Source organism: Oenanthe melanoleuca, chromosome 21, assembly GCF_029582105.1.
Source record: "Oenanthe melanoleuca isolate GR-GAL-2019-014 chromosome 21, OMel1.0, whole genome shotgun sequence".
NCBI lineage: Eukaryota > Metazoa > Chordata > Aves > Passeriformes > Muscicapidae > Oenanthe > Oenanthe melanoleuca.
The window spans coordinates 3,096,431-3,118,433 of NC_079354.1; the positions used below are offsets into that span (position 1 = coordinate 3,096,431).

Here is a 22,003-nt window from a genome sequence, read left to right on the forward strand (position 1 = left end):
TAGACCAATGTTTATAACAGGTCCATGGGATGAGCCATTTTCAGGTGGCTTAAAAAGCTTGATGTGGGTTGATGGGCACAGGGGCATCTGGTTGAAGGTTGGACTTGATGATCTTGATCCTTTTCCAACCTGAAGGATTCCATGGCTCCATGATTCCATGACTATGTGATTCCATGACTCCATGATTCCATGATTCCATGATTCCATGACTCTGTGATTCCATAGCTTGGCTTTTTCAAAGGGAGATTTCTTCTACTGCTAAGTGAATAAATTAATTGATGTGTCTAAGTGCAATTAGCAAATGCTACAGGCAGGAAAGGCTTCCTAATCAGAATCATTAATCTGGCAGAAATGAACTGTTGCATGTCCTGCACGTCCTCTTTTGTTTGGACCCAGCAAAAGCATATCAGCCAACCTCAATAATATAAATAACACTGAGTTTTATTTATAATTTAGCTTTATAAATATCTTATTTTTACACATTGTAGTGTCTACATGCCAAAACCCAAACTGCCTTGGGCTTCAGGGCTGTCTGGTTTTGGTTCCAAAGTCAGGATTTGGAGCTTTCACAAGAACATTCTTAATTTCTCCCTAAACCTGTGCAGGTAGAAGTTTTAGCAGGTGGGGATGAGGGAGTATTTGAGAACTGGCTGTGATTTAGAGAAAGCAGATGATCCTTGTGCAGTCTGTCTCTCCATGCTTCCAATGCCCCAAACCTGTGGGGTGCCCAGGCATCAGGAGGGGAACCTTCCCTTCTCACCCCCTTCCAGGGAATGAGAGCATCCATCATTATTCATGGGGCTGAAGTCACACAGAAGGTTATAATTTGACAATTATAAAAAGTTCAAGAAATTTAGTCAATCAGATTTAGTCAAAACTGAGCAAGTCTGGTTTACCTACTCTTCAAAGAGAGGTTTCAACTGGGAAAAATACAAATCCAACAATTCAATTGGGGTTGTCCAGCAAGAGAAAAGAAGGAGAAAAGAAGGAGAAAAGAAGGAGAAAAGAAGGAGAACAGAAGGAGAAAAGAAGGAGAACAGAAGGAGAAAAGAAGGCTCTGGGGAGACTTTAGAGCCCTTCCAGTGCCTAAAGGGGTTCCAGGAGAGATGGAGAGGGAATTTGGACTAGGAATGTGACAGGACACAGGGAATGGCTTCCACTGCAGAGTGCAGGGATGGATGGGATTTTGGGATGGAGAAGGTGATGGGATTTTGGGGTGGAGGCTGGTGAGACCCTGGCACAGGTGCCCAGAGCAGCTGTGGCTGCCCCTGGATCCCTGGCAGTGCCCAGGGTCAGGCTGGATGGAGTGTGGAGCAGCCTGGGACAGTGGAAGGTGTCCCTGCCATGGCAGGAGGGGTAGAATGGGATGATCTGCAAGAACTCTTCAACCCAAACTATTCCATGATCCCGTGCTGTGGGAGATGCTGGAAGGCACTGGGACCCTGGAGCCCCTCAGGCTCCTGAGCCCTGCAGAAAACACAGGCAGAGCTCAGACAGGGAGCGCTCTGAGCATTTTCTTTTTCCTCACTCAAAAACCAGCCCCTGTGGCTGTTACTGGAGGAGCTCTTTGGTAACATGAAACCCTAATGAATTGCACAATTTGCCCACACACAGCCCAGTGTGTGCAGCAGCTCTGAGGTTCCCTGGCACTGCTCCCTTGGGATGGGTTTTCACAGCATCCATCCACGCCCTGCAGCTTTTCTGCAGCTCCCAGTGGGGAGCTGACCACTCACACAGAAGTCAGACTGAACCATCTTCTCTCTTTCCATGTGGCAGAGTCAGCTGAGGAGCCCAGGAATCCTTATTTAGCCTCCCTTGATAAAGTTATGATCGTGTCCATCCTCTTTCATTTACTCACTCCCGCTGCCGAGAATTAATTTTAGACTCTGCTGCCTTTTGTCAGTATATCTCAGGATATATAATCTATGCTTTATTTTATTTTGTGCTCATCTGGGCAGTAGCTGGAGTGTATAAAATGGGGTCTCCTGGAACAACTTTATTGCTTCAGCCTCTTCCTTGAATGAGTTTTTGGCACAAGTATAATTTTTCCCTCGTCTCCGACAGAAAGCAATTTCCTTTTTCCCCTGCACGTCCTTCAGGCTCTGGTGATTCTGCCCTGCAGAAAACCAACTTTTCCAATCCATTCTTGCTTCTGGGGGTGGCAAATTGTCCTCACCTGAGCACCCCAGCACAGCACATCCCCTCTGACAGCAGCAGGCAGAGCCCCTGCCCCCCAAGGGATTATCTGATCTCTTTCTGGGGTGACAGCAAAGAGCTAACAGAGGATTGTTATGGTTCCTTCACCTCTTGAAACTGATCCTCACAGTGAGGAAACAATGAAATTGGAATGGGAAAAGCTGGGATGACAACAGGACTTGGACAGCTGTAACTTTTATTTAGCAGGTTGTCTCCCTGGCAGCATTACAGATGTAACCAACCTCGAGCCAGGGGAATGACACTGATGCCTTAAGTTTTACTTTCATATTTTCCAGATTCTCTGCTGCATTAGAATGTAACTGAATTCATATAAAGTGTTAGCAAGTTCTCCTCACAGTTTAGTCAGACAAAACAATCCTTTTCCAGCCCTGAACCAAGGACACCATTGCAGCTTCAGGCCCAAAAAATATAAATAACATGAATTGAGGAGAGCAATCTGGGAGGATGGGACTGCAGAACCTGGAGCTTTAATTGGAAAATTAACCCCAATATGGAAATGGACAAAACTTATAAAAGTGTGAAAACTCATGACCCATTGGCCACTTTGGGTGTAGCCAAGGCTGGGCTCTTGTACTGCCAAGGGGAATCTTTTAAAGGCCTTTTAATAAATCCCTATTTTATTTCATTAACACTGGCTAGCCTCTGTTCTGGGAAGCTTCTCAAGGCATCAGCATGGCAAGGGAAAGGTGCTGTCTTCATTTTTTCCCCTCTTTTTTCATTTTAGGGGACCAAGAATTATCTTTTAATGTCCACTGGACAAACCTGTGTTTATATCTGTTTAGATCACACCTTTTTGCTTTAAGAAGAATTTGATGTTTTCTCACAGAACTCTCTGGGTTAGTGGAAGTGTTGCTCAGCAGAAATGTCTGAGCCATAACATTGTGAGTGATGAAGGGTTTGCCTCATTATCCTTCACCTTTAGATTTTTAGTGGGCAAAAGGCTGAAAGTTTCTCTTTATTTAAATGAGAAATGTCAAATTTCTGCTGCTTACAAGAAGGGCCCTTTGGAAGCTGTGTTGCAGACTGACACAGGACTTCCAGAAAAATACTGTCAGGAATGAGTTGGTCTTTTCAGATTTATTTTCTCTGTATGTGTAGGCTGGAGGTTTGGAAATGCCTCTTTTACTTTCATGAGGAAGACTCAGAGGGTTTTATTTTCCAATACTTTCCATTGTGTTCATGGGAAAAGGTTTGTTTTGCTAAGCAAAGTATAAACACAGCACTGTGGCAGATCCCTCTAAAAATTGCTTCAATACTGATCTGCTTTTCCCACATTCTTACTGGAAAATATTTTTTCTGATTCCTCTGGCATCTCTCTAAACCTAAAGAATTACAAATGAGAGAAGCATTTGCCCCCCTGAGCTTCATGTGCCACATACTCCTCCAGCAGCACTAAACCTCCCAAAGAGAAAGAGAAGAAACATCAGAGAATGGAGAGCTCCAGCTTCAGCTGAAGAGGTTGGAATAATTTAGGATAATATAATTTAGCTTGTTTTGAATTACTTTAAAATCAGAAAGCCTGGGAGAAGTTCTCCATGTACCAGTTTCTGGTCACAGTCTATGTAAATCTGGAAGAGAGCCACCAGCTCAGGGGGAACTCTGGTGAACATTTGTGTTACTGAAAGCAGATGTGGGCTTAGGGCTCCAGCCAAAACTTCAGAGTAGGAAAGAAATGATGTGTCCTCAATTGCTCATGGGTCAGAAAGGATGGGATGGATCAATACTGGTGCATTAGTGCTGGGGGATGGCTTCAGGCCTGACATGGCTGGTAGAGTGATAAGTGATAAGAAAACCAAACTGCTGCTGCCTGTGTGCAGCTGTGTGCCTGCTGCTCTGCTGGATGGAAAACCTGCAGCTCCCGGGCTCACAGGTGCTGGTTGGTGTGAGGACAGATGGTTACAAATGATTTGGAGGAGGCTCCCACCACCCCCCTGTGCCTGGCTGCTCCCCTGGCCCCGTTCCTGCTCAGGTGTTTGGGTCACACAGGTGTGACAAACAGGGCTGGGGGGGCACAGCAGCCCCACCCTGCAGAACTTTGTTACACAGCCAGGATCAGCCCCCCACCAGCTGTGGCTGCCCCTGGAGCCCTGGCAGTGCCCAAGGCAGGCTGGACACTGGGGTTGGAGCACTGGGACAGTGGAAGGTGTCCCTGCCATGGCAGGGGTGGGATGGGATGAGCTTTAAGGTCCCTCCAGTCCAAACCAGTCCATGATTCATGACTCTGTGAATTATGGTGTGGTTTGAAATGGACCCTCCATCACAGGGAGCCTCAAACCCCTTTTCTATTAGCAGGAGGTGCAGGAACACCCTGAGCACTGGGAATCCTCCCAGTCCCCTCAGCAAGGCACTTCCAGATTTTATTTTATTATTTCAATGAAAAATAAACCCTCCCAGTAAAAGGAGGATTCTGCTCTTTCCCTCCTTCATTTTGGAGACATGACTGTGATTTATTTTGTCCCTTTTGTCTTGGGAAGGTTTGCTCCTCAGTGAGTGGTTTCTGGCTAATCTTTACTACTTCAAATTTTCTGGTAAGATCTTCTTTAGACAGAACTAGGTCGAGTATATTTCAATTGCCTCGTGCTCCTAAGATCAGTTTGTCAGAGAGTCCTAAATAACACATTGCTTTATTCATGAATAGCCTGGGTTTGCAGCACGTTCAGGGTGTGACAGTGATGTGTTACTCTGAGCCACCAGCACAAAGAAAATATACTGAAGAATATCTGGACCTCATTTATTTAATGAGCCAGCAGTAAAAAAAAATGAAACCTCCAAACTGGCAATGGTTGAAAAGCAAATCACAGAGCAGATTCTTCAAATCTGTAGAAGTCCAGAGCTTTTCATTGGGTGGAAAATGTGACCAGTGGTTCATATATAAATTGCAGCTTCATGAAGTGTGGGAAATTGCTGGGGGATTTCTGTGAGCTGTGGAGGTGGTGATTTCTGACTAAAACCAAAATCTCACATATAATACCTGGGGTTAGAACCCACAAAGGAGAGTTTAAAAGATTAACAGTGATTCAGATACCAATAATCACGAAGAAAGAAAATGAGCAATATTTCAGTTGTTGGTCTGACTCACTCCTACTCTAGCTCATAAAAAGCCAATTTTTCCATTTTTATGCTTCATGTTGTCTGGAGTTCTGCTTCCCTGCACATCAGAGGGAGCAGGTCTCTGGGCTGGGAGTCAAGAGATTGACTTAATTTTTTTTTTTTTCTTATTTTCACTTTAGCCATGACTTGTTACTTGAGATTAGAAACATAATCATAGAATCCTGGAGTGATTTGGGTTGGAAGGAACTTGAACACAGCCTCATTCTCACCCACAAGCAGGGACACTTTCCACTGGAGCTTGCTCAGGGCCTTGTCCCCATGTCTGTGATGCCTTTGCTGGTCATCCCAGGAGAATCCAGGGGACCAATTACTTCCAGCTACACTTTTCCAGAGCAAATGACACTCATCTCAAACTGAAAAAATCATGTTGGCTTCCTCCAGCATGGTTTCATTGACGTTTCTTTCTTTCCGTCTCTGTGCCCACAGCTGTTGAATCGCTGCATTCCTTGAATGACCAGATCTCCCATTTTATCATCAACAAGGCAAAAACCCTGGATGAGGATGAAGATGCCTTTTTGCCCAGTGAGAAGGAATCTCTGAAAAGTGCCATGATGCTGATGAGGCACCTCCTGATGGATGCACAGGTAGGAAATCAATGCACACACGTGTGTCAGGATTGAGGAAGGCACACAGATCTAGAGGAATGTGCCATTTTTGTGCAGTTTTAGAGTGGAGAACATTAATTTCTGACTCTTCTTTAAAATCAGTTCTGGCTTCTGAAATGTGCAGCTGTGGAGGAACATCTCAGTGCACAGCTTGTGCTGGGGCTGAGTCTCAGATTCAGGGCTGAAAATGGCTCTTAATTTCAGGAGAAAATACAGCAATGCACCCATTGATGGGAGTGCAGCAATAACCCCATTGATGGGATCCAGAGTCAGCACTACCAAAAGAAAATCATCTGTCCACTAAGCATCTGTGCTGAATGCCAGGTTTAGAAGTGCCAGACAACTGAGCTGTTGGTTTAGCCAAGCTCTAAAATGCCAGTTAAAAGTCATGAAATGATGTGCAGATGTTTCTTTGTGCCTTTGCTGCTTCAACAAAAAAAATCCCTTTCTCTGTAGCTTTGCTGTGTTGCAGTGTTTCCTTCAGCCTACAAAAAACACCCTTTGAAATATTAATTGTATTTATCTTTCTGTATTGCCTTTTGGTCTTTATTTGCAAAGCCTGGATGGAAAATGACAGCTTCTATCAGAGGGCTCTTTGAAACAGGGTGGTCTCCTCTCCCTTCTACTCCAAACCCTAAAACCAGGCAAAGGAGGCCTGAGGCTGTGCTGAGATCTTTTGAGCTCTTCAGGACTGGGGATGGTCTGTTCTGCTTCCATGTTCTCCCACATGGAGTCTTATCTGCTTTTCTCACTTTTTTTGGTGCAGATTACTTTGTCTGGCAGGGATCCTGTAGCACTTGGGGGGTGCCTGGGGGTCCCTGCTGTTAGCAGCACTTGTATTTTAATATTGAAAATATTAATATTAATAAATAAATAATAAAATTAAAATTAATATTAATATTGCAGGCTGTGGAGTGCACAGGGAGCAATCCCTTCCTGCTGTGCTCAGGGTTTCATTGCTGTGAGGATGGTGCTGATCCCACCCTGGCACAGCTTTAGCCAGGTCACCTCCATCGACCCCAAACCAGCAGGGCTAATGCTGTTGAAGTGTCATGGAGAACACAAGGCTGTGCTTTTGGATCTGCTCCCACTGTGGGAATGGATTCTGTAGATTCCTCTGCAGGTGGAAATAAAATTCCAGAATTCCACAGAGCCCACGGAAATCCATGGAATCCTCTCAGTGTGAGGTTCTGTATAAATCCTCTCTCCTGGCATGGACCTGATTTTGGCTGGTGGATAATTTGAGGAGAGAAATTTTGGGCAGAAAGTTTGGGTTGAAAGGGACCTTAAAGCTCATCCCATTTCACCCCCTGCCCTGGGCAGGGACATTTTCCACTATCCCAGGTTGCTCCAAGCCCCATCCAACCCTGTCCAAGTTCCAGGTATCTGGAACATCTCTGGGGAGCCAGGCATGAGAGCAGGAAGATTCTCACAGGCATCTGCATGTGGCAGATAAAAGTAAATATGGGGCAAAAAGGTACCTAATGATAATCCCCTAGTGCAGGAATTCTATTTTTAGCACCCAAGAATTGCTTTCCTACTTATCAGCTGTCCTGAATGCATATTAATTGGTGCCTGTGATAGAGAGACTGATTAGGAAATGCTAAGAACAATGGGGAAATGTCAAGTGCTCCTGTATCCTCATGATGTGCCTGGATCCCTTCCCAGAAAGGACAGGATGTTTTCTTGCCTGGGATTTTCAAGTTGGAAGAATGACAAAGTGGGAAGTGGTAGTGGTGAGTAGAAGGATGGGAGTAAACAGGTGATAACATCCAGTAAAAAAAAAAACAAACAAAAAAACAATAAAATAAATCCTCTGAGGAATGAAAGAAACATGAGGCTGGCAGGAATACCAACAGGAATATTCACAATATAAAATATTGTGTGTGAATATAAATATGTGCTAACCCAGACTGCAGAATGCCCTCTGGCTCTAATCACACAGGAGGAAAACATATCACCAATGCAATTATTTCTCTTCCCTTCCCTTCTCTCTTTTCTTCCCAGTTAGTGGTTTTATGGGGAGATGGAGCCCTGCAGCTCTGAGCAGTATTGATTGTGTGAGGCTCTGTAGAAAGATAAGCTGAAATCCAGAGCTTGGCACTTTGACTCCCCTCTCTTGCCATGGACCTGATTTTGACTGGTAGATAATTTGAGGAGAGAACATCCAACTTGAGATTTTGGGTAGAAATCAGCTGGACTGCTAAGCCAGCAGGAGGGACTGGTCAGAGGGGACAGCTAATGAGCATTTCTCACTTCTGTGCCACTATTAATCTGCTTTGGAAAGGCAGGGATGGTGTGGGGGTGATGCCTCGTGGCTGCTGCCTTCTGGTTTGGAGAGAAATTGGACACATCTCTGGACACACACCAGCAGATGCTGCTGAAACAAAGATTTCGGGTCCACCATGGGTCTAACTTTGATCTTGAGTCTTTTTTTTTGGCTTAAGATGAATCAGTGAACCAACACAGAGAGCTTTCCACTTGGAAAAGCACTGTGAGGGCTTTCAGGGGAGGCTGTGCTGGGACCATGAGCACTCCCTGGGAAGGGACAGGTCCCTGCTGTACAGCCAGGTGTCACTGGGAGCACAGAGGACAAGGATGCTCACCAGAGTGGAGAGGAGAACCACAGCACAGAGGCTTGGGGGTTCCCAACTGGATTTTCTGGTAGTTAGAACGTGGGCTGTGTGCCCCTAGGCATCAACCCAGCCCCTACACATATTGGGCCATATTTATTTATCACTTGCCTGCTTGGAAAAGCATCTTTTGCCCATCTGTTTTCTCAATTTACTCCACTTTTCTCTGTTCTTAATGCCTCTGTTTTGTGGTAGTCATGTACAAGCTACTGTGACAGAAGTGACTGTGGCTTTACAGGGGAAATCAGAGGTCACTTCTTGGTAAACACAGCGTGGAGAAACAGCTGTTGAGTTGGGGGAAAATATTCTTCACATCTCCCACATGCAAATGGGTTTTCTCCATGGAGAATGGGGTGTGTTTTGGAGTCCTCCTGGCTGGAGAAATGGCATTGGTGGCAGACAGGGTGGGAGAATGCTGTGGCTGTGTGGGGCTGGTGTTCAGCTGCACTGAGGTAACAGAGGTAATAAACTGTGTGCAGCCTCTCAGCAATAGGCTGTCAGCTCAAATTCAGCCCAGGGAAGACAGTGATTTAATGCAAGTCATTACAGTCTGCAGGATCTCTTGACCCTGGTGCTCTCCATTCCTTCCACACCCTGGACAGGATTTCCTCCTCACAAAACCCCTGATCCCAGGTTTGTGTGCTGGCTGCTGGGCTGACAGCTCTGGGGAAGGAGCCCTGGGGCTTTGAGCCCAGCTCCTCCTTCCTGCTGTGCCCCAGGGCTGCAGCACCTCCCTGGCATCAGCAACCAGAACTTTCCCTCCTGAGCCACTCCTGTATCCTCCTGGCCAGGGGAGCGTTCCCAGGGTGGGAATTCGTGGACGCTGCACAAGGCTCAAGGAAAAATCCAGCTGTGGCTTTCTCAGCTCCAGCTCAGGTCTTTCCCAGGCTGGGGACTTTTCTCAGAGACAAACAAGAGAAGGAAGAATGGATAACAGATTAACACCATTGATCACAGAGCAGTGTGTGTGCTGTGTGATGTTTTGCAGAAAGCATGTTTTCAAAGAGGTGTTGCCTTCTTGTACCAGTGAGCCTTTTCCATTCTGTATTGCACAATCTATCCTCTAAAAGTGTGGTGGCTTTCAATAAACCTCTTCTAGCTGCTTTGGAAGAGCTCCTGTATGTGTGTGTGTGTGTGTGTGTGTGTGTTGCTGTTTTATTCACCATTCCTACTCAGACAGCGACAGGAGTTGTGCTGCCTGAGCTGACAGGTGTGCAGAGAGGATGCAGGGGCACAAAGCAGGCAGGGAGGAACGTGCATTTACTCCCTGTGGCATGTCCCCTCCTCTGGCTGGTGCTGGAGTGAATAAACCATTCCACTGCAGCCAGGCAGCCCCGTGCACTGTGGCAGGGACACAGCCTGTGATCCATTGTCACTGCTGTCAGTCATTTCTGACAGTCCTGTTATGCTCAGAAAGGATGTTTGCTCTGTGCCTGTTGTTTTATAATCCTCAGAGATGGGGTTTTATAGCCTAGCAGTGTTTTTCCCTCAGACATTTCCCTAAGCAGGATTTATTGCTTCTGAGACACACGTGACGTGAATCCATTATACCTTCAAACTTTAAATCACCCCCGCCCCAGCTTTGCCTAAATTACTTTTTGATTTGTTTTACTTGAGTTTCTGTTTCTAATTGCAATTTTGACAGACTGGACTGGTGTGGAGCAGAAGGTACACAACATCCCAGGGCTGAGCTGTGCATCAGCTCCAATCCAGCTGTTTCCAAAGGAATTTCTCTAATGAGCAGAGAAGGTGCAGCCAGGCACCAGCCCTGGATGTGGGGAATAGTCTCTTATATGAAGGAGCACATGAGATTTTGCCCTCAAAAGCCAAGCTTCCAGGAAGTTCAGTCCATTTAGCTCCTTCCATGAAGTGTTTAATTGACTTCAAGTGGATTTGAAGTTCTTTGGGTGAAATACCATCTCTTCAGTGCCTTTCCCAGCAGTGTTGTGATTATCCTCAGGTGTTGTTCTGAGGGAATGAAAAGAAGCATCTTGGGGTTTGCATTGGACTCTTTGAATGAGATCATGCCACAAGTGATGACTTAAGAACAAAATCAGCTTTGTGGGGTCTGGCTTAGATTCACTTGGATTTTAGTTGTTGCCTAGGCATGAGAGTGTGAGGGCATTGAGATATTCAGCTGCTTCTCTGCTGGGGAGTTCATTTATTTCTTAGGTAAAACCAGAACATCAACCTGGTGATGCTTCTAACCTAAGTTATTAACAAAGGAGTGTTCTCATTGCCCAAAAATCATAGGGGAAAGAACACTTTCATTTACATCTAGAACTATTTTTTTTTTCTTTAAAATCTGATGGTTTAGCAATTTTTGGTTAGTTGGTTGGTTTTTTCCTTTACTCTGAATCAAACAGCTCCAGACCACACTGATGGGACAAACCTTTAGCAGGTTTGCAGATGAAGTTAATGCCAGTTTGGACAGGGGATATTGCCTTGTTTTTCTTTGGAGTATTTGAATTGTCACCACCTGAAGCCTTTTAAGCCTGACACTGATAATCTGTATATAAATCATTAAAGATGAGAGTCTTCCAGTTTATGGAAAAAAGGAAAACCTACTTGGAATGATTTACATTTAGCCATTCAACATCCCACCAGCTTTGCTTTTTTGTATTACCCTCCATTTCTAACCAGACAAAATAACAATTTCTCCAGCCCTTTTACATTATAATCTTTTCTGCAGTGGTCCCTGTTGCCTTTCTGAGCAGGCTGCTGTGGAGACAGCCACGATAATTGCTGTGGAACTGGTAGCAGAGCAGTGCTATTTCCTCAACTGACCTTTAAAAATAGTTCTTGTTCTCTACAGAGGGCTGCTGTATAAAACCAACCATGTTGTAGCAATAATTGTTGCTTAAATGCTTCTCACCATCTGCTCTTCAGACTTTTAGCAGAGTTTCAGGAGCAACCCCCCATGACCTTTATTTTCACACGAGTGGGTCCTTGCAGTATCAACAGGAGGAGCAGGGGAAGGAGGATTTGCTGTGTTTCAATGAACTGGAATTACTGCAGTTCTGAAAGGGTCCTTGCCACACCAATGTGTTTCGAGGGCAGCAGAAAGGGAAATGATGCAAATTCTGTTACGGGCTATTATAAAAATGCAGCTGTAAATTGGTTTTCACGTATTTTGGTGTTCATTTCTCTCAGCCTGCACAATCCATGAGCTGGTCTGGCTTGGAAAACAGCTTCAGTTCAAGTCAGGGTGGATACAGAGGAAAGCCCAAAGAACAAACTTGCTGCTTTGTATGTTGTATTATTTTTGTTTTTACATTAATCTTTCTGTCTCATTTCCATAAGAAGGAATCTTCTTGGCTGCTTCAACACCTAAAGATCCCTCTAGGTTTGAAATGGAGCATAAAACTGATTCAAAACCCAGTAATTTTCTGAGCCAAGACACAGGATAACAAACTTTACAAAACAAATGTAAAAATGAGAGTTGCAGTCTTGGAGAGGGACCAGTTCCTTATTTTCTTGAGAGAGATTCAGGATGAATTTATGAAGATTTTGTCCTCTGGGACAGCCCATGCTTTTCCCACTCCTCAGGAGGTGAAACCTGAGCTGGAACCATGCAAGGGATGGATTCTGTTGCCTACCATCACTGCAAAGAAATATTTATATCACTAAATAATGGTGCTGAATCCCCAGACTACATCTGCTGTAAGGTCAGTGCTGGTGGTAATCCACTGGCTGCAAGGTGGTTCAGCACACATGGGGTCAGTTCTGATTTCATTCTCATCCTTTCTTATGTAGCTCTTCTTTGGAACTGGAAAAAAAAAAAAAAAGCTTGTTATTCTGAATTATGTTTGATTTTGCTGTTGAAAGCTCAGAAATGCTTTCAATATTTGTGACCCTGCAAGAGTAGAAGACTGTTAAAAATATAAATAAATCACATGTGCCAAGAGGGGAGCATAGCACCACCTTTAAAGGGTGCAGAAGCAAGGCTCTCAGCAGGTTTGGGGTTTGTTTAGTTGCTTTAGTGTTGATTATTATGTTTTTATGATGGTGTGGAGGTCAGGAGGAGAGGATGGCCATGCCAGTCAAGAGGTCAGACTCGGGGTTGTAGCAGCAACTCAGCACTCAGAGAGAAATAAAGATATAGATTTATATATGTGCTTGTGTGTAGCACCTGAGAAAACCTGATGGACACCTTTCTTTGATTCAGAATTGATTAAAAGAGAAAATGCATAAAGAAGCTGAGACCTCTGCAGATCCTGGATATTGCCAGTTGAATTCATATCCAGCTAATTCCAAAATTCCAGTTTCTGTGATGCTTTCACAAAAGGCCCTCACACCTGTGAGCAGGTGGCCCAGGTTCCATTTGCAGATTCCTGTTGAGCACCAAAGGAGAGGTGACAGTTTTGTCTCACTTAGAACACAATGTGTATTCATGAGTGTGCAAAAGCTCTGCAAGCTTTAATTGGAGTTCATGAGAGAGAAACAATGAGAATCTTCATAAATGCAGGAGAAGCAATTAGGGGAGACCAGAATGTGTTTGCTATCACAGCCCTTTATCAGCAATGCAGATTTTTCTGTTAATAACAGGAGAAAACCCCAATTGTGCAGCCAGCAAATGAGACAGAAAATCCCAGTTATCCTCAGTCAGTGCCTGGAGAGCACAAGGCTCAGGAAAACGTGTTCTCCTCCCTCAATGTGTTTTCTCCTGCCTGGAAAGTCTCCTGCTCCATTTCTAGTTAACAAACAGCTAAAGCTCCTCACCACAGCAATGTATCTGTAATCTGTACCAAGTGCACTAGCCAAACTGTATTTAACTGTTTTTTCTACATTTCTTAATTTAAACCACTGTTTATAGCAAGTGCACTAAATAAGCCATTTTTAAGTGTTTTTCTGCAGTCTGTCAAACTTTCTAGAGCTCTTCAAGGCTACTAAAACATAAATTATGCTGAATCAAAAAAGAAAAAGCTGAAGAACAAAACACCAATATTAAAAGACCCAACATAAAAATGAGCAGTAATGCTCTAAACTACAACAAATTATTTTACCTGGAAGGCTCGTGCAAGGTGCATAGACAAGACAGAGGCACCAATCAAAAAATACATAATCACCTAAACAGTAGTTTTAAAATGTATAACTAAACAATAAATTAGCTTCTGCATGATCATATTAATTTGCTGTCCAGATAAATTTGGTGTTCCTGCTCCTCACCTCAGCCCAAGTGAGCTGCAGCTGCACCTTGCTGGACCAAGCCACAGGGAAACCCAAGAGCTCCATCCCAAAGCAAATCCTTCTTACTCAGCTGGAAACTTCCAGCCTGGGGGTTCAGGGGTCACCAGGCTGAGCCCAGCAGGAGGTGGGAGCCAGCCAAGCTTTGCATTTGTATTTGTGTCTCAGAAAAACCAATAAATATTTAATGGCTCTGCGAGACAGCGAGCGTTTGCATTCTCTCCCCATATATCAACAGCTGCTTTGAGCACTTGCTTGATAAAAATTAAGGTGTTTCTCCAGGTTCCTGCCTCAGATGCTGGGTAGGGAGCTAATTCTGTAAGAAAAAGGTGTCTTGTTTTGGAAAACAAATTCGAATGGAAGAGCTGGTTTTTGAAAGTGAATGCTGGGCTACAATTCCTGCAGAAATATTGCAAACAGCCTTGTGAGTTAACCCTGGCAACAGATCCTGTCCAGATGTGGCAATCCTTCATGCTTTAACTCCTTCTAGGCTGCAGGCTTAGCTCCTTCCTAGGAAAGCATCCATGCTAAATCCATTCCATTCGATTTCATTTGCACAGAGTTTTGGCAAGCCACAGATTTTCTCTGGACTCCAACTTTTCCCATCAAGGAGATGAATTCACTGGTTGCAAGACTCTGTCACCACTTCAGATCTGCTCTTCCTTCAGGGGAAAGGTGTCTTTTATCCATTGCACAAATATAAGGATGTAATTTAATTCCCATCTTCCTCATTTATCTGTGAGTTGGGAGTAATATTTGCCTACTTCACAGTGATCGTGTGAGGCTCCTCATTCATTAATGTGTAAAAGCTTTGAGATCCTTAGGATGAAAATTGCTTTAAAAGATGCTGTTAATAATAAATATCAAGTAATGCACCTTGGTACCTCTTAGCAATAATTGGTGCTATCACTCCTGCCCAACTCTTCCATGAATTAAAAGGCTTTGAATGGGACTGGAATCAGGAATGGGATTGGGACCAATTAACACATAATCATATGTCAGTTTTTATATCCTTAACATTCCTGCCACGGGACTCTCAAGAAAATCTCCATGGATTTTCATGGTGCAATGTCAGAATTCAGCCCCAGACGTGTTTGTGGGATAATTGCTGGATAACCTGCATTCTTCTGGCAACTTGGTTGCTTAGTGATTAAGCTAAAAGCAAAAGTATGCTGGTTCAATATTAACATACATGGAATTAGCCACTCTTTCTGTGAGTTAAATGTTACAGGAAAATTCTCATTATAAGGAAATCATGATTTATTTTTTTTCTTTTGATATATAGATTTAATTAAGCATTTTGTTGATAGTTTTTGACCTGCTCTCTGTATTTAACCTCCACTCCAGCATGTGGAGATTGGCTTTTATGGAAAATCCAATAATTTGCTGCTTGGTCACCTAACTTATACTTTTATTAGATTTCAAGCACACACACACACCTTCCTAAGCAGAGAGGCTCTGAATATGCATCCCAAGTAAATAAAAGCTCACATATAGAAATTGCCTGATCTTTCAAAGATACCAACATTATTTCTTTGGAAGGGGAAAGCACCAAACTCTGAAATGATGTGGGATGGAGCCAGGACAAAGGACTGAGTGAATCAACACCATGAGAGAGCTGGTGGCCAGTAAATGTGGATTTACAGCAAAATGTTCCCCACTTAGGAGCAGCTCTTCCTCCTGGCTGGGAGTGAATCTTGTGCTGTGAACGTTGCTGGTGCCACATGGGGGAGATGTTGAAGAAGAGCTGGATTGCTCCATCCAGCACCACTTCCCAGGGAAGAGCAGCCTGAGGGGTTTAGGAACCTGATTCCTTTCAGTTTCCCTCCCATATAATAAGAATATAAATATCCTGTACAAAAGGGATCTGTGCAAACCACTTGAAGAATTATCCCTCTTGGCTTCAAGGCACATCCAACATCTTCCAGTTGCTGAAGGTGCTTTTATGAGCAAGAGCATGAAGTGATCAAGGAAGATAAAATAAGAAGTGATCAAGGAAGATAAAATAAGAAGTGATGCAGTCCCTTGTGTTAGCACACTGCAGCTCCTGCCCTCTTGCCTGGCAATCTGGGTTTGGGAAGGAATGGTTTGGAGGAGCTGAGGGAGTCTGGCTGGCATGGCTTGTACTTAGCAGGATTTCTTGCTGCTGTTCCCTAATACCCAAAAAATAAGGATAAGCTCATACAAGCAGCTTGTGATTTACTCAGGCCCACTGGCCATCTTCCTTGTTTCTTCTTAGAATAATACTTTTCACACTGTGAATTAGTGGTTAATGCTTATTTATGCAAGAGAAATCTCCACAGAAATGGCTATAGGGAGAGTATCTGTACTGTGTGAAAGCCAAAAAAGTAAGATTAACTTTTTGAATTACCTTTCCAATATCTTTTTTTATTTTTTTCCTGCAATGGTTCAGAAAGATATTTATTCTAGGACCCTGATGTGGTTTATAATATTCTAGCAGCCAGGTTAGCAGGTAGAACCAGTACTTTAGTAACAGGAGTGAAGCTGGGTTTGGTAGCCTGGGGGAAGCCAAGAGATCTTCATTTTTCAGCTTAAAAAAAAAAAAAGGAAAAATAAAGCCCTGCAAACTCAGAGCACATACCCCAAAAGCTGAAGTGCTGCCCCCTTTGAACGTGGGCTCCAGCTGACTCCAGGGGAGCTCTGGCTCCTCTTTCAAGCACGACCTTCCCTTTGTGCCCACAGACAGCCAGAGGCTGCAGGAATATTGCAACTTTTTCCTCTCTGCCTTTCTGCATAGAGAAATTCAAAATCACTGCATGATGTGTGCCCCAATTAATATTCCCTGATTGTTTCCCTTTCCCTTCCAAATGATGTCAGTCTCCGTTATTTTTGGCATAATGGTAGTGAGAGGAATGTCTGTTTCTCAGAAATATTTTATCTCTTATTTTTGTGTTCTCAGCAATCTCTACTCATCTCAGGATTTTTATTTTTCTTTTTATCCTCTTGCTTTTGACTTATATTGTAAAAGACCTACAGTAAAATAATGAAAACTGTCTTAATCTATCACTACTCAGTTTGTACATTATTAATAATGAAGGCAGTGTAATTAGGCTGCAGAATGCACAGTGAACACAACACTGAGATGTCCTTAACTAACATCTGTGGCTATTGCTTGGCTTATATTGGCACAAGCCACCAAGATTTTACATGAAAACAGTTGTATGTGTCTGGCATTGCTTTTACAGAGTACAGGGGCTTCATTTTGTACTGGCTGCCTGTTGAAAGACAGCATGAAATCCATGGCAGTGAATGCTCAGCTCTGTTTGAGTCGTATTTAAGGTGCAGATCCTGGTCTCAGTGTCATTGCTTTGCTGAAAACTTCTTTCTGTTATGGTGGTTGAGCTGATGGGGTGCCATGCACAGAAATCCATCTTTAAGAGGCTCTTCTTCTCTTCTGCCCCTTTTCCATGTCAAACCTTCATGATCCCCATCCTCACTCCCTGTACAGGGAGGCCAGGAATGAACAAGGTGCTTTTCCACCAGCATGTGCTGGTGGTTTGATCCTCTGCCTGTGCTGTCCTGACCTGTGACACGTTGGATCAGAGGCACCAAAAGTGTCTCTGTTTCAATTTGTTCCTGAAATGCTGGGGGGAAATCTCATATTTAGTGCATGTGTAGGGCTGCAAGGCCACCACTGCCACAGAGCTGGCTGTGTCCATCACAGAATTATGGAATCATTTAGGCTGGGAAAAATCCTGTAAGATCAATGTGCCCCATCCCTCCCTCTTTGACAGCTTCCAGCTGCTGGCAGGGCACTGGAAATGGGTGTTTAGAACAAGAGGGATGTTTAGATCATATATGAGGAAGAAATTCTTCCCTATGAGAGAGGTCAGGTCCTGACACAAGGGCTGGGGAGGGAAAGGACCCTCAAGACCATCATGGTTCAACCCTTCTGCCCTTCCACCAGACCAGGTGGAACCAACCCAGCCTTGGGCACTTCCAGGGATGGGGCAGCCACAGCTCCTCTGGACAGCCTGTGCAGGGTCTCACCACCCTCCCAGGGAAAGATTTCTTCCTTATATTTAACCCAAATTATTCCCCACCAGTTTCCAGCCATTCCCCCTTGCCTGTCAGACTGGGATGGGTTGGGTGCTCCTCCCCTGACAACTTCCAAGCCCTTTTCCCAGCTTGCCCAGCCTGCTGTCAGCATCACCCCTCCTGTCACAGCCAGAGCTGTGGTCCTCCCCCATCCTTCCTGCTGTGCTTACACGGTGTGTGTGATCAGTGATGACTCTGCACAAACAAGAAAATGAACCAGCCCTCCAGCTGTAGGGATGTATCAGCTCCGTGGAAAACACGGGGAAATGCAGCGTCTGCAGGAGGAGGGAGGGGAATTAAGAGTGCAAGGGGTTTTATGGTGGCACTTTGAGAGCAGAGCCCACAACACAGAGTGAATGAAGACCTTATAAAAATACTTGGCAGCAGCTCCTCTAAATCTTTCAAGGTATGAGTTTCTTATTTTAGTTGATTTAGTGAGCTGACAAAGAGGCAATCATCGTTAATCAAGATAACTCACTCCTGCTTTGGGTATGAGAGCTGAAGTTAGATGAAGGTCATGGAGAAGAGATGATAAACTAGCCCAGGATCTTTAGTGGCTGGAGTTTATTAGGGAGCCTGTCCTAGAGGGGAAACAGATTTTGGTAAATGCTGATGCTTTTTAAAACGGATTTTTTTCAAGAAGTAAGGATTGCACCTCTTGCAGATTCACAGATGTGATGCACTCAAGTCTGCATGAAGGGATGATTTCCTGATGGCTTTTGGTAGCAAGAGATGCTGGATTGGAAAGCATTTAGTATTCTCCAGGAGGCAGGGAGGGAAGCAAAGATTTGGATAAGGTATGTAGGAGATGAGAAGTGATAGGGACCTGTGAGTGCCAAACCACAAAAATAACAGAGGAAGCTTCAGGAGCCCGAGCCACTGGCACTTCTGAGAAATGGATCTCTTGGGCATCATGGAGATTTCTGTCCATGCCTGAGTCCATTTCTAATCAGGGAAATGTCTTTCCTCACCCTTTGCCAGAGCAATGCCTCCCTGCTGCACTCCTCAGGTGTGCCCCAGCCCGTGCAGGACTCACTGAGAGGTGTTTGTGAACACCTTGTTCAGCAGTTTGCTGATGGCTGAGCCCCAAATCATGCAAAACTGAACAGGCAGAAGCCCAAGAATCCTTCAAAATTATGCTAATGATTCTTAACAAGTTCCATGTTTTGCCTTGAAACTCGCTTCTTTAGCTAAAATGTTCTCTGCATTCTGTCTAGAATTAAGGGAAAATATCTAAATTCAAGCAAAAGTGAAGCAGTGAGGACTGCCAGTGCCTGCAAGCAATATCAATTAGTGTTCTGGTGCCAGAAATATCAATAGCTCTCTTGCCAGTAGCTTTTATTATAAAAAAACTGGGTTGATAACTGTGTATTTCACTTGGATAACATAATGTGTGACCTTAGCACGATGAAGGGACACGAAATCCCACACAAATTTTGTTTAAAGCTAAATGTGCTTGAGGTTTGTTTTCTATTCCCTCTTCTTCTTGCCCTATGGACACGTCTGATGAGTCTAAACCTTGTCATTTAAAACCTTGCATGAGGCATCTGAAATTTCTAAATAATAATCTTACACATTTTATTTGCACCATCAGTAGCCCAAACACTCCTGGGGACTGTAAATATTCATGGAAAGCCAACAAAAGAGCAACTCCCAAATACAGGGGACCACTTCAACACGAAGAAATCTGTAAGTTATAATACAAATAGCACACACCTATGTCAGCTCATGAATCAAATTATATTTCCAAGAGATCTCTTGTGGCAGCCTACTGAAATAATATATTACGTGCTCAGAGGCAGCGTTGGGCTGATACAATGAAAGGGGGATGATGAAAGGCTTTGCAAATCCCAAATGTGCCAGCAGCTGCAGGTCAGCTGGGGAAGCAGCTCTGGGAGCCACACTGTCCCTCCTGCAAGGGTGGAAACCCATCACACCACACTTGTGGAGAATAAACCTGGAGGGGAACAGCCTCTCTGCCCTGGGTAAATATGTAGAAGAAATCCACCGGGAATGATGCAAAAAAAAAAAAAAAAAAAAGGAGTGGTAGCAGGTGGCAGCACTTCTTTTCACCCTACAAAATGCATATTTAGAGGCAAAATGGAGAGGAGGAACCAATTAGTGGGATTACTGTGCTTCAAGAGGCAGGTGCTTGCATTCCAGCTAGGAAACTGCTGCTTCCAATGAGATGAAATGCAGGTGCTTTGTGTACAACAGAGGCTTTTGCCACAAAGTTTTGCTAATTGCAGAAGCAGAGGACAAAAAGAGGCAAAGCTTGTATGACAATGAACAAAGGACCCATAAGGCAGCATTAAAACTCAAGGGGAATAAAAAGAGTTTTCAGAGCTGAGCAGTACTGCAGTTCAATGTGGAAGCCATAAAGAGAAGGGGACATGGTCCTTTGAAAGGTGGGGAATAGGGAGAGGGGAAAGCTTGGATTGCTTTGGGATGTGAGGAATAAAATGGGTTCAGGTGCTTGGCTTTGAGCAGAATAATAACCACGGCCACACATTCCTACTTAAACACAGAAAAAATGAACATCAGAGAAAAAGCTACGGGTGAGCAGCAGAGAAAGGGCTAAACAGAAATGCTTTCTGTGGTGTGGCTGCAGCTCTGGCTCCCTGTGAGCTCAGAGTGCCTTTTCCTGGCTGCAGAGCAGATGGTGCCTCCAGCACGGGCAGGGCATCCTGCAGGGGCTGCACAGGATCCACCTCAGCACAGCCAAATCTGCATTATCTTGGCTCAGTCACAATTCAGAGCTCTTCCCAGTTACTACAAAATCTATTAAAAAAAAAAGTGAAGGAGGGAAATAACTTTGCTGAGGTGTGTTCAGACCATTTTTCTCTTAGAGAGTTGGCAGTGTTTAATATTTTGGGGTGTTTCAGCCCTTTGCTCCTGGCTGTGTGCTGTGCCCACCCCTCAGCTTTGCTGCTTGCTGGTGCATGAAACAAAACAAAAAAAAAAAAAAAAAAAAAAAAATCCCTTTGGTCCTGCCAAGGATACTGTTTAGCAGGTGACCTTCCTCCAGGACAGCAAAGCCCTCAAGTGCTCATTATTGTTGTATCCAAAGGATTGTTTCTTGCCATTGTTAAAACATGGTCACTTGGAACTCAGTAGGATTGATGCTCAAATGTGGTTGCAATATAGAAATAACAGTTTCCTGGCATGTCTGGATGAAAGCTGGAGTCAAGAGTTTTGAAATGGTTATGGCATTTCTAAGAGATGTGAGATCAAATGGTTGCCAGAAGTAGATGTAATTACTTTTGTAATTATTTTTGTGGCAACACTCATTCTTGTACAACTTACATTCAGACACAGAGATACTGAAGACCCAGGTCCCACTTGCCATTCCAGATGTGGAAGGCTGATGCAGACATGGTGAAGGAAGGTTTTGGTATAAGCAGGACCTAGGGGTTGAAGACAAACTTCTGGGGCTTTGGGTGACCTTCTAAAATAAGTGGCCTCTGGGCTCATTATCATGATATAACCACTCAAATTATTGAAGGTGAACAGTATGGATACAGAAAAATCTCTTGACAGGCTGAGAGAGTTGGGGCTGTTGAGCCTGGAGAAAAAAAGGCTCCAAGGAGACCTTAGAGCCCTTTGCAGTGTCTATGAGGAGCTGCAGGAAGGCTGGAAAGGGACTTTTGGCAAGGCCTGGAGTGACAGGATGAGGAAAAATGGCTTAAAGCTGAATGGGGATAAATTTGGATAAGGTCTAGGGAAGGAATTCTTCCCTGTGAAGGCACAGGGTGCCCAGAGCAGCTGTGGCTGCCCCATCCCTGGAAGTGCCCAGGGCCAGCCTGGAGCAAACTGGGATAGTGGAAGATGGAATGAAGCTTGTGGGAGTGGAAAGGGCTCCAAATGTGAATCCAAAATACCACAGGGGGAAAAGGTGCCTGAGGCAGAACCTGGGTGACAGTGACAATGACAGTGACAGTGACAGTGCCCCATGGAGCCACACTTGGCTCCCCAAATACCCACACAGGGAATTGCCTCCTGCCCATGCCTTTCCCTTCTGGGCTGTCCAATCCTCCAAACTGATTTAACTGAAACCCAAGGCTGGGTGTCTCTGCACTCAGCCAGCTGTGCTGCTGGATTATTTTAAAGAACTGGCCTTGTATAAACTGAGTAGTAATATGTTTATTTGCTCCCTTCTACCTGAATTTTGCAATTTGCTGCTATTTTAAC

The 22,003-nt window shown here is 44.3% G+C and overlaps 1 protein-coding gene across 1 annotated transcript in view; it reads left to right on the forward strand.

Annotated features, from left to right (window-relative positions):
• The window catches only part of KAZN (kazrin, periplakin interacting protein), a 195,339-nt gene that overhangs the window by 42,836 nt on the left and 130,500 nt on the right, over positions 1-22,003 (forward strand). Inside the window, exon 2 of the mRNA XM_056508342.1 lies at positions 5,755-5,912. Within this exon, the coding sequence (XP_056364317.1) occupies positions 5,755-5,912 (158 nt within the window). The remainder of the gene's footprint in view (positions 1-5,754; positions 5,913-22,003) is intronic.